The sequence below is a fragment of the Jatropha curcas genome, chromosome 6 (assembly GCF_041381405.1).
Source record: "Jatropha curcas cultivar XTBG-Jc1 chromosome 6, XTBG_Jcur_1.0, whole genome shotgun sequence".
NCBI lineage: Eukaryota > Viridiplantae > Streptophyta > Magnoliopsida > Malpighiales > Euphorbiaceae > Jatropha > Jatropha curcas.
Genome location: NC_143156.1, coordinates 1,259,247 through 1,272,478, shown reverse-complemented (window position 1 = coordinate 1,272,478; position 13,232 = coordinate 1,259,247). Strand labels below are relative to the sequence as shown.

At 32.5% G+C, this 13,232-nt stretch overlaps 3 protein-coding genes across 3 annotated transcripts; 2 read left to right on the top strand and 1 right to left on the bottom strand.

The window, feature by feature from the left end:
• Window positions 1-369: 369 nt before the first annotated feature.
• On the bottom strand, window positions 370-2,765 carry LOC105628741 (uncharacterized). The gene is made up of 2 exons (XM_020677254.3): window positions 1,795-2,765; window positions 370-1,662 (listed from the first exon to the last, which is right to left on the bottom strand). Exons 1-2 carry the CDS (start codon window positions 2,681-2,683, stop codon window positions 428-430), a joined length of 2,124 nt encoding a protein of 707 aa, XP_020532913.3. The 5' UTR covers window positions 2,684-2,765; the 3' UTR covers window positions 370-427.
• Window positions 2,766-5,343: 2,578 nt separating this feature from the next.
• On the top strand, window positions 5,344-7,921 carry LOC105628828 (F-box/kelch-repeat protein At3g06240). The gene is made up of 4 exons (XM_089722634.1): window positions 5,344-5,522; window positions 5,585-5,825; window positions 6,946-7,419; window positions 7,464-7,921. The coding sequence occupies exons 1-4, from the start codon at window positions 5,344-5,346 to the stop codon at window positions 7,569-7,571; spliced, it is 1,002 nt and encodes a 333-aa protein (XP_089578760.1). The 3' UTR covers window positions 7,572-7,921.
• A 1,976-nt stretch (window positions 7,922-9,897) lies between these two features.
• LOC105628827 (receptor-like protein EIX2) lies at window positions 9,898-13,137 on the top strand. The gene has a single exon (XM_012210308.3). The coding sequence runs from the start codon at window positions 9,911-9,913 to the stop codon at window positions 13,064-13,066; it is 3,156 nt and encodes a 1,051-aa protein (XP_012065698.2). The 5' UTR covers window positions 9,898-9,910; the 3' UTR covers window positions 13,067-13,137.
• The last annotated feature ends 95 nt before the right edge of the window (window positions 13,138-13,232 follow it).

Below are 13,232 nucleotides of genomic sequence, written 5' to 3'. Positions count from 1 at the left end.
TTCTACAATTGTTCATTTTATTATCATTTTTAGTCTATAACAACTAGTATATGAAAGTCCACTGACACATTGAACTTGAATATTATATAGGTAAAGAGTGATTTTTCTGGTGAGAATTTATATCCATATGTATTCAATGCTCAAAATCGACACTAACTTCAAGACCTTTGATTAAGAGAAATGAGTCTCACTACATCCCAACCAACATCGGTTGGTCTTACTTATTTATTATTATTTTGTCGTTTACTTATTTAGTATTATTTTGCCATTACAGTATTATCCATTAATCAAATGGATGATACTGTAATGCGTTAAGATGCCAAACACTGGGAAGGTGGGACAGACAAACAACAAGAACAAAGAAAAAAGTGAGAATACAAATCACTCTGATACATCAATAAAAGATCACAGTACAAGATGCTGATAATCAATTTTGCCCTTGGGATAACAAGCTCACATTAGTTTGGAACTGGGTTCCTAAGCCAAAATGAGCCATCAATAGCCAAACAAAAGTAACAAGTTCTCCACCTTTACTCAATTGTTGGGCATGACAAGTTGCAGTGCAATGACTTGCAGCATATGACAACATTTCCACCCACACTTGGCTTAATATCTTCCATTTCTGCGCTTTCAATTTTCTCAGCTCTTTAGCTAACATACTTGCAGTAAATAACACAGATGTGCTTCCATCTCCCTTCACATCAGTAGGCCTAAAATGTGTATTCACTTCAAGAATCTTTTTACACGCTTTTTTCATCTTATTTGGTGACCGTATGCCTTTCTTTCTAAAGAATCTTTCTGCATCAGCACATGTGTCTTGAAATCTCAACTTACCAATACCTGCCACAGCCGCCATCATTGTCGGTTGCATAATTAAAAGATACAGCATATAATCAGACAGAAATTTGCAGAATTCTCTTTGATCATCACAATTGTCAATCCCATTTTTATCATTGTACAGAAGCTCAGTAGCAATGTGCCACATTAACAGACTCTCATCAAATGTAATACCAACAATATAAGTCATTAAATAGCTTTGATCTTTACCCAAACCATTGTTTAAAAGAACCCATTCACCTCTAGCTGTACAAATTTTTCTTGCAGTTTCTGGGTCATCAATCAACCAAGATTTCATTTGCAGCTCACTAAAGATAAATTCCCAAAGCTCCATAGTTAGTGGCTCTTTCGATACATATTTCATCTCATCCAAAAAATCCTTCAGACCCACCAGATGAATAAGTCCATCCTTTAAAGCAGTCAGACACTTTATTGCTTTATCAATGCATAAAAACCGATGGATGACTTTTCTGTAACTGGTTTTTATGCACTGATCAATGTTTTTTCTTATGCTGACACATTGATTAACAAAGCAGAAGTGCTTGATATGGTGAACCTTTCTTGGGCGTTCTTTAAGACAATACCTAATCAAGTTATGGCCTTTGACAGATTCAGACCACCTTCGAAAAGGAATGGGTGTATAAAGAGTATGTTTGTCTGTTCCACAAGCATCCATCTTTGATCTCTTTAGAGAAAGGAATTTGTTAAAGAGAAGCAATGGCCAATTAGATGATTGATCCTCAGGCCTAGCACTGACTCTCTCTAGAACAGCAACAATTGTCCAATTAGAGAAAATAGCCATTATAAGGGCTACTGTATCAAGACCTACGGCTCCAAGCAACAAGGCATAAGTAACCTTAACATCAAATTTGTCAAAATTATGCTTCTTCACATGAAAATAAAAGATTGTAAGGGCTGCGATAACCGAAATAGAAGAAATGAAGCGGAAAAACATACCCTTCTTGGAGTGAACAACAACAATCTTTGTGTAAAGAACTTCATAAATGAAATTGAGCTCTATCGCTAGTACTTTAAAAGCATCCCCTGGAGATATGCTATTGAAGAAATATCTACTCTGATCGCGCTCACGAAAGCTAAATATTAGATCAACAATAAGTCCTTTAAAGATTTTGAAGTACTTATAAGCCTCCTTTACTAGATCAAGATCATTTAATTTTCTTACTTCAAGACGGATATCAGTAGTCTTTTTTTCGCCTTCATTTTTTTTCTTTAATTGGAGTTCTTCTGGTTGCTCTAAAGCAAAAACCTCAACAAATTTTGCATAATTAAGCCCAGGATCTGGTTTTCTAAGCATAGAATCTCTAAATTTATCTCTGCTAGCAAAATACAAAGAACAAGTCCTCTCCAAATACTTAATAAGCCCAGCAAGAAATAGCAGACATGTTGGAATCATTACCTTGTTCTTTGGAAGAGTTTGAATGAAAACATAACCAGTAGCAATGGCTTGGACAATTAGGGCAAGCAAATGCCTAAGCCATAACTGATTGTCTTCAAGAGCAAAAGCAGTGATAGTGTCTGGCCCACCAAGATGGAGTAAAAGAAATGGAGCCCAGAAAGACAGAAGGTCGCCATTTTCACGAGAGAGAGTAGAGTCTTTAGGATTGCTCTGGCTGTTGAAGATGAGTCCAACCGCAAAATTTGCTGTTGCGTCGGCGAGCAAGTAACCTGTCCATACCAATAGCATCATAATTCTATTTGCAGTCCATTTTCTTGAAGGAGCTAATCCAATGAGAATGATTTGCAAGAAAAGACTGAAAAGAACTGCGATACGGATGTTCCAATGTTCCCATATCCTCTGGATGTTTTCAGGGATTGGATTTACCATTTCTTTTCTTCTCTTCAATTTTCCTTTCTGCAGCTTTTGTATTTGGTTTGAACAATGTAATGCTCGAGAATCTGTGAGTCCTGGCGGGTAGCAATGATTCATTACTATATTTTTATGTTGACGTCAACTCCACGTGTCAGTCAACATGTAGTCGTCTTTTAAAATAACTAATTATTTTTATGACGTGCTTAACGTAACTATACTCAGTATAAGCTTTTTTTTTTTTTATATATACTTTTTTAGTTTTTTTTAAACTCTTTTAGTTTTTTTTATTTATATAATTAAACTATAAATTTTTATTTAGATTTTTAATAAATATAATGATTTTTATATATACAGTAAAATTCTATTGGAATAAAAGAAATAAGTAAATAAGTTCCTCAATGTTCATATAAATTAATTGACAATTTGGAACAACAAGAGGGAGAAAATGAAGAATTTCTTTTTAGTTATATATCTTGCACTATAATATCTCATTAAAAAAATTAATATATTTATTTATTTCTTTAAAATAGCAATTTAAATATGAATCATGTCATTTATATTCTTTTCAACGTATTGATTTATATAATTTTTATTATATGCTAATTGCTTTTATTTTTATTTAAATATCAAATTACTATATAAAAATCAACATATAACTTTTATTTTACATTTTATAATATATTTTATGTATTATAAGTACTATTTCGTACCCGATATTTGAGACTATTGTTACTTTTCCCCCTTTTTCATAAATATATTGATTCATTGTTGAAATGTAGTTGCATTTAACTATTTAGCCATTTTATTCAAAAGTGTATTTTTGCGGTTAAAAATGTAGGATTCTATAGACAAATATCCAAGAGGGATGAATCAACACAGTTAATTATACAGTGATTCGGTACTTCTCACGTCTGTATCCACTTCTCAAGAAATTATCTTGAAATCTTCTATTATTGTACTCTTTTCAAAGGCAAGAGCAAAGCCAAATACAATAGAAATAGGCCTAATTATAGAACTAACCATTGCCCATAAATTTTTCGAAGAACTTATAAATTTCTATTAGTTTTTAAAGATGTTTTTCAAATCAATTTTGAAAAATCTCTCTAAAAAAGATGATTCATTCTCTTTTCATAGAGATAATGCATTTGAAGTATAAAGAAGAAGAAGGAAATTAAAACTGTGATAGAGAGAGTTTTAAAACTAAAACTAGAAATTAGTTTGTCTCCCACAAAATCTCTTTAGCACACAAATGGATATTTTTAATTCAAAAATAATATTTGTAAACAAATAATATATTTTTTTAAAGAATATAACTTCCTTCAAATACAAAACATTGAAAAACTGCAAGAAATATATTTTTAATTTTAGTTAGAATAAGCATAATTAATCTTTCTATTTTAACAAGAGTGTGATAATCTCGATCAAATGATCAACTTATTAATCATATGACTTTAAGTCTTCAAGTAATCTTAATTCTTTGACCTTCATTAGGATAGATTTTAATCTTCACTTTAATGAATTCTCTTGATTAATTTTATACAGAAGATTTTAGAATAATTTATATAATAAATCACTTCAATTTATTATTTTTCTTAATTATCAAAATTAAAGGTTGTAAAAGCCTTTGAACCAACAAAAAATTATTTAATATTTACTATTTAAAAATTCTAATAATTTCGTGGGATTAAGTTCTCGAATGTTATGCCTAAATTTATAGGCTTGGATAATTTAATTAAAATACATTATTTAAATTCTATATGTTTATAAAATTTAATTCGATTGATTTATATTAAATTTTAAAAATTAAAATGTGATAATCTCGAAAAGAAAATAATGAAAAAAATGATTCCTAAAGTTGAGATTAAAAGGAATATATAAACCAATGTTTTTTTTTTTTTTTTTTAGAATAGGTGTTACTTAAAATATATTTTACGCTTTAAAATTTTAGATTTCAAATTAAACATATAAATACAAACACAATATAAGGTAATTAAAAATGATTGATTGGTGTAATTTTCCTTAAAAAAAATTCTTAGATAAAAAAAAAAGATTGGTGTAGCATTGAAAATTTTATTCTTTTGAAGGAAACATTCTTAAAATAATAAAACATAATAAATAAATACATTTGGAAGATAATTTGTTTAAAAATTTACATTATACATTTGGAAGTTAAGAGTTTGAAGCCTTAATAGTTGATTTCATTATTTCATATAGTTGATTATTGATTTATGTAGTTAAATATGTTTTATTAACATTGACGGTTAGAAATTAAAGTTGATTTACCTCGTCGATCGATAATTAATTTATATTTATATTATATTTGGATTATATTAATTTTGTAAAAATAATTATTAATAAAAATAGCTTTTTTTCAAATTAATATTTTTGTATGATCGTTCTCATTTATAATTATTTAAAATAATAGATAATTACTAAATCTTACTATAAAAATTTTAATTAATATCTTCTTTGTCTAATATATTAAAATATAAATTAAAACATGATGTAATTTACAACTATGGCAATTCGTTAGCAGAAACTTCTAAAACAAATGGAAACATTTTCAAACGAAAAATCCTACCTAAATTCTTCTCTAACGCTCAGTTGTCTGATTTCCAATTACATAAACTGCTTTTTAAGGGCTGAAAAGGAGAGTAAACAAGAAGAGGGAGAAAATGTCAGATCACTTACCTCAAGAAGTGGTGGTAGGAATTCTTGCAAGATTACCAGTAAAATCACTCATCAGATACAGGTGCGTTTCTAAAGCATGGTCTTCTTTAATCACTAGCCCTTCTTTTATAACCCTCCATCTCACCAATACAACGATAAGAAACAAAGACCTAATTATAATCAGGTATACTAATGGAGGAATTGAAAATACCAATGAGCGTTTCTTGTTGGTGCTGGTTTAGAAAGGGGGTGGGTCCTCGTCGAGGAAGCTCTTAGCTTTTGTTCACACCATGCAATCAATGAAGTAAAAGGAGCAGCAATGGAGCGCGCTTCTTCTAGTGCTGGTGCATACCAGAAGAAATCTAAGGAGGAAGAAGAAGAAGAAGAAGAAAGGAAAGAAGCATATGGAGAGTCTGATAATGCTGACGCGATGTCTTGGATGAGCATGCTTCCTCTACAGACGTTATACAAATTGCAGCAAGCGAAGGTTCAAAGAATCCATCATCTTCTGGTACAATTACAGAGATGAAGAAGATTAGCTGAATTTTGTAGTGCATGTGAAATCAGTGGAATCTCTATCTCTTTCCTTTTACTTTAACTCTCTTAATCTTGAAGTTTGTACTGATATAACTCCCTAGTTTCAAAACAAGATTAGCTGATCATTTTAACATGCATTTCTTAGTAATTGCAAATCTGTATTTCTTTTCTCTCCCTCTTGATGCTGAATTATGTGTTAATTTTCAGCATGTTAAGGAAAATAGCAGCTCCTTTGTTTCTTGTAATGCTTGACTTATATTATAGTATCCATCAAGTATGCTTCCAAGATTGGAAGGAAAGGTGCAGGCTTTGATAACTGATAATGCGCCAAAAAAGTATAACTCAGAAAGAACGTAACATGTAATTCATATTAATTTCTGATTCTGCAGATTAGAGAGTTTGTTTTATTTTGAGAAGCAAAATAATTACAATTACAATCATGAATAATCTTTTACATGCCTTCAATAAATTTGAACCCGAATTCACATTGGAAAGTGGAAAGGATGGTCTTTTTTATTCTACTAAACTAAGGTCATTGAACCATTTGGAGATTTTTTTTTTTTAGGCAATTGAATGTTGCGAGATTCAGGAGAGGAGAGTGTTAAAAAGCCTGAACATCCGAATTTGAAAAAGAGTTCGTTAAAACGAACCTACAGACAGCCCACCATAATCGAAGAGTTAAGCCCAACTTGAAAGCCCCACACTATTTTTAGGGTCCTATCCTGCACCAAGAAAAGAAATGGTATCATGTCGGATCATCTTCCTGAAAGAAGTGCCAAGAGAAATTCTCTCAAGATTGCCGGTGAAATCACTCCTCAAATTGAGGCGCTTATCAAAAGCATGGAACTTTTTAATCACCAGCCCTTCTTTTATAAGCCAACACCTGAAGAAAACCTCCGTGGAAAGTGACCTACTTCTCTTTAGGTATACTAAGGGTCTAAGGAAACACAATGACCGCTTTTTTCTTTACTCAGATGAAAGCTTCCCCCTTCTTCCTGTAAAGGAACTAACTTACCCATTTAAAGGCTTGTGTTATTATGTCAATATTCTTGGTTCTTGTAACGGAGTAGTTTGTTTGTCTGACGATATTGTCAGTCAGTTCCACTAATATAGCTGCTTTATGGAACCCTAGTATTAGAAAGACACTATCAATTCCTAAACCAGATGTGTTATATATGTCACATGGACCTCTTATGCACTCACTTGGGTTTGGTTTTGATTCCACAATTGATGACTATAAATTGGTGAGGTTAGTATATTTCCATGCCAATCGTCGCTGCTGTTATGTTGTTCCACCATTGGCTGAGGTTTACAGTTTGAGAAGTGGGTCTTGGAGAATGGTGGATAATGATCTGAAATATGTAATTTGGGAGTATTCATTCTGTGCCTTTGTGAATGGTGCTTGCCACTGGCTTGGTACTGCACGAAACAGGGATAGCATACGCAATATGATTGTATCATTTGATTTGGGCAAAGAGGTGTTTTGGGAAATGGGAGTGCCAAATTTTTTAGTCGGAGAACTGTATATCGATATGGAAGTTGCAGTACTTGATGAAGCGCTTATGTTAGTTCCATTTGCGAGAGTCAGATGTCTTGGAGCAGAATTGGTTCAGTTTGGATGATGAAAGAGTATGGTGTTGCAGAATCTTGGACTAAGCTTTTCAATTTGCACCTTCAGAAAGGGTACAAAGGTTAGTTGCATCTAGGAACAATGGTAGGGTTCTGTTGGCGAGAGCAGGTGGAGAACTTTTTCTCTATGATCCAAAGACAAAACAAACCTGGAATGCTGGCTTCGAGGGCGATGTACACTCTTTTTATTTGGATACTTTTGTGGAGAGTCTTGTTTTACTAGGTGAAGCAAATGGAGTCTCAACTGAGCATTCTTCTTATTCTTCTCTTCCTGATACAAAGAGGAGGAATTGGAAAAGAACAAGGAAGAGAACCAGAATGTGGATGCATCTACTTTTATTTCACACCTTGTAATTAATGAAGCAAATACAGCATCGGAGGAAGAAGCATAGCAAGTGAGAGATTCAGTTTTATAGAATGAAGCAAGTGATATATGCAGATATTGTTCCAGTTAATGGAGGTTTAGGAAGTTGTTCTTACTTGTGTGCAGCAAGTAGTGTTTTCTCTCTATTTAAGTAGTTTTTAATAGTTATTTGCAAATCTTTCAACTTTTGTCCTCCTTAAATGCTATGAAGTAATCTAAAGGTTTAAACTTTCCTTTCCATTGCAAATTTCTTCTCTTTGATGCTGAATGATATTGCATTAATTTTTCAGCATCTTAATAAACTTTTTATAATCAATCAATTCTATTATCTGGCTTGATAATACAATTTGACAAAATGGAAATTTATATGTTAAAATTGGTTATTACCATGTTATTATAAAAGGTTTGATAATTTAATCTTAATCATACATATGTAATAATTTAATGACACATTATAAAGGTTTGATATTATACGTAATAGAAAATACATCTTTTTTTTTTTTTTTTTTTTTTTTTTTTTAGGAAAACTTAGTAATTCATTAATAATAAATATAAGTTGAGTACATCATAATAATATTTTTATAATAATAAGAAATATAAATATAGAAAATTGAAATCTTCTGTTTGAAAATGTTCTTGATCTTGGCAAGGTACTGGTCCATTCTCAAAAGAAACATTTCGCAATATTGCCCTAAACATAGTTTTTTCAGAAACTTATTACAATTTTAACACCCGCAAAAGAGTTTAATATAACAAACTTTAATGAAGGAACACGCAGTACTACTAGACTCTATTGGTAAAAGAAACTTACCCAAACTTGAAGATCTGAAGTCTCCAATCACAAGCAACCAATAATTCATCTTGTATTTCAAATTGTCAGAGAATAAATCCAAATAAAATCTCCTCAATAACGAGAAACAATTATATGAAAGGAGAAAAAGAAAAAACCCAATAAGAGGGTACAAAAACACTCGATATGAGATACTAAATCTAAATTTTATTCCAAACAATCATAGATTTAAAAATTCTTACAAAGAAAACTAAAAAAAATAAAATAAAATAGTGAGGGATGGAAAGAAACCACCGCCGCCCAAAGAAAGCTGGTTGGTGGTGGTTTAGAAATAAAATCTAGAAGGATATAAGGAAAGAGAGAGTAAGAGAGAGTGAGGCTGCTAGAGTTTTTTTTTATTCTATTATTAGAAAATATATCTTATTAATCAAATTCATAATTATAGACATCATCAACCTATATTATTTAGGTCTATTTTAATTTTTCTTTTAATAAGTAGGAATGACTAATAAGTAGTTAAGATTTCTGTTAAAATTTAGTCCAATACACAGATATAACTTTAAGAGTTCTTGCAATTACATCCTAACTTTAACTTTTTGATAAGTTAGTGAACTTTTACATTAAAAAATTAAATGTCATGGATCCCTCTAAAGTTAGTTAAATTCCTAAAAACCATAGTTCTAAAGAATCCCTAATTTATTTTCTCTCTCATATCCTTTCTCTCACCTCTCTTCCTTCTTTTTCCAATTTCATAAAATAAAAGGAAGCAAACTTTCAGTTCATTACTAGTTCCTCTTGGAATTGCCTTTCCTTGGATTTGGATTAAGAAAACATAAAGCCTCAAAGGACCTAATAGAAATGTGTCTATTTCTTCACCAACTTAACCTGAATATGACGAAAGGTACTTGTGATTGTAACTATGTGAACAATGTGGAATTCATTGTTTTATGATTGGTGTTTTTTTGACTAATAAAACAATATATCAAGCAAAAACAAAAAGAAAATACCAACAACATAAAGTTATTTGCAATTGTAATAAACAATAATCAACTATCTGATGTCTCATCTTCTTAACTTTTCTTTGATGTCTTATGGTAAAAAACGCTTCAAACTTCCAACTCATAATTCGAAGAAAAAGAAGCTTTCTTTACTGAACAAAAACATGAACTGTCTATATATAGTATTCTGTCTGCTTAACTCTATGGTTTAAGGCTTGGCAATTACATCGATGGAAACTTTGTCACTCCTGCCAATGCTCCTACTTGCCCTTGCTTTGATGGCAGGTCTAATTCACAATAGCTATGCCCAGATGGTGGATTGCTTAAAATCTGATAGAGAAGCTCTTGTTGACTTCAAAAGTGGTCTTAAGGATCCTGAGAATTGGCTCTCGTCATGGCAGGGAAATAATTGTTGTCAATGGTGGGGAATATATTGTGATAATAGTACATCAGCTGTTATTACCGTTGATCTTCACAACCCATACAAGTACGAGGTAGGGGGATTGAGTGGGGAGATTAGACCTTCATTGACAAAACTGAAGTCCTTGAGACATTTGGATTTGAGTTCTAATTCATTTAATGGGATTCCAATTCCCATATTCTTTCATTCTTTGGAGAAATTGCAGTATCTAAATCTTGCAAGTGCAGGTTTTAGCGGCAAAATTCCTCAAAATTTGGGAAACATTTCTACTTTACAGTATTTTAATGTCTCTTCTGATTCTTGTTGTTTAACTGTGGACAGTCTTGAATGGATGACTAGTCTTTCCTCTTTAAAATATCTGGCACTAAATGGAGTTGACCTGTCAATGGTAGGATCAGATTGGATTTTAGCACTGAACATGCTTCCACATTTAAGTGATGTCCATTTATCTTTTTGTAACCTACACGGTTCCGTTTCTTTTCATGGTTTTCTTAATTTTAGCTCCATTGCTGTTATTGACCTTAGTGACAATGATTTCAACTCCACCCTGCCCAATTGGGTTCCTAACATTAGTATGCTTCAATTCTTTGATGCCCGCAACAGCTTTTTCAATGGAGGTATTCCAATTGGTTATAGTGACCTTCCAAATTTGAGGTTCTTGTATCTTTCTGGGAACAGTGTTAAAGCCAACATTTATCAAGTATTGAAGGGAAGTTGGGAAAAGATTGAAGTTTTTGATTTAGATTTTTGTTCTTTATATGGTGAGTTACCTAGCTTCGTTGGAAACTTGACATCCCTGACTCATCTTTCCCTGCCTTTCAATAACATCAACGGTCAAATTCCAAGATCAATAGGTAAACTTTGCAATCTGAAATATCTTGATTTATCATATAATTATTTGACAGGAAGTTTGCCTGAAGTTCTTGGACAAACACAATTTTGCCTTCCCAAAAGTTCCTTCTCTAGTTTGCAGTACTTAAATTTGCGTTGCAATGAATTCGTAGGTGAATTACCAAATTGGTTGGGTGAGCTTCACAATCTTGTTGAACTCATTTTGGATTTCAACTCATTTAACGGTTCTATCCCTACTTCTATTGGAGGTTTGAAACACTTGACTACTGTTTCACTCAGCAGGAATGCACTAAATGAAACTCTTCCGTATAGTTTAGGACAACTCTCGAACTTGTCTTTCTTTGATGTCTCTTATAATCATTTGAGCGGATCTCTCCCAACTAATCTTGGCCAACTTTCTGAGTTGTCTTTCCTAGATGTCTCTTCCAATCATCTTTCTGGTATTCTATCCAAATCTCATTTTTCGATGTTAAAAGAATTGCAGACTTTGAGTTTGTCTGCCAATTCTTTAATTCTCAAACTGGATTCAAATTGGGTTCCTCCCTTTCAAGTTCGTTATCTTTTTATGGGTTCATGCAAGTTGGGTCCTTCATTTCCAGCATGGCTTAAATCACAAAGAAACATTGGTTTTCTTGATTTCTCAAATGCTAGTATTTCAGATTCCATACCGAACTGGTTTTGGAGTATTTCTAGCAATATAGTCTTCTTAAATTTTTCTTTCAACCAACTGCAAGGTTCTCTACCAAATCCCTTCAATATATATCCTCTTGCAAGTATTGATTTGAAATATAACCTCCTTGAAGGAGCTCTTCCTATTCCAAATGTTAGGATTAAAGCCTTAGATCTTTCCAATAATAAATTTTCAGGTCCTATACCAAAATCCATAAGCAACCTCACTCGATTCTTGAACCACCTTTCACTTGCAAGCAACAAACTTATTGGTGAAATCCCAACCAGTATAGGGGAAGGACTTTTTGGATTGGTAATTCTTGATCTTTCAAAAAACAATTTATCGGGAAACATTCCAACAAATATTGGGAATTGTTATCTGCTACAAGTCTTAGACCTTCAATGCAACAACTTGTCTGGGGTGATTCCTGAGTCTCTTGGTGAACTAAAATTCCTTCGAACTATACACCTGCGCAACAACCTGATTTCTGGAAAACTCCCATTGTCTTTCCGAAATTTGTCATTCTTGGAGACTATAGACCTTGGAAATAACAGATTGACAGGTGTTATACCATCATGGACTGGAAATGGTTTTAAGGATCTTAAAATTCTTAGATTAAGATCAAATTCATTTTTTGGAGAGCTTCCATCTACACTTGCAAATTTGAGTTCTCTACAAGTACTTGACCTCGCAGAAAATAAGTTGGATGGTATTATTCCTGCTAATTTTGGCAATTTTGAAGCCATGACTCATGTGCAGAACATTAATTATAATTCACCTTATGCGATTTTGCCAGGTTTCTACTATCAGGAAAATATATTTGTGACTATAAAAGGTCAGTCTTTCGAATACACCAAGACTCTTTCCCTTTTAACTTGCATAGACCTTTCAGGAAACAATTTGAAAGGCGAGTTTCCTATTGTAATATCAAATTTGGTAGGCTTAGTGGTTTTGAACTTGTCAAGAAATCACATCAGCGGTCAAATTCCTCATAGCATTTCAGAATTGCGTCAACTGGCTTCTTTTGATCTGTCAAGAAATATGCTTTCAGGTCCAATTCCTGAAAGCATGTCTTTACTATCATTCTTGGGATACTTGAACTTATCAGACAACAATTTTTCAGGTAGAATCCCTTTTGTTGGGCACTTGACAACTTTTGAGGCATCTTCCTTTTCTGGAAATCCTAGTCTTTGTGGGGCTCCCCTTGAAGTTGAATGTCCTGGTGATAATTCAAGAAATACAGGAACTACTGATGAGAATGACTTTGGCAGTGTTGATGACAAGTGGTTTTATTTGGTAATTGCGTTGGGATTTGCAGCTGGTTTATTGGTTCCTTTTTTCATTTTGGCAATCAAAAGAACTTGGAGTGATGCTTATTTTGGATTTGCAGATACAGTTGCGGACAGATTATTAACTTGGGCATGCAAAACCAGGATGAGTTTGAGGAATTTTGGTTTCTGTTTGTAGCTTTTATTTATTTTTTATTTTTTTTCTCTCTGTTTAACATTGTAGTTTACAAGTACGAGAAAGTAGCATTCTCAAGGATTGACCAATTTCTCAATGTTTTTTTTTTTTTAGTATTTGGGAGGAAAATCCAAACTTGAATCTGTCTCCAGGTCAATAAATATAAGAA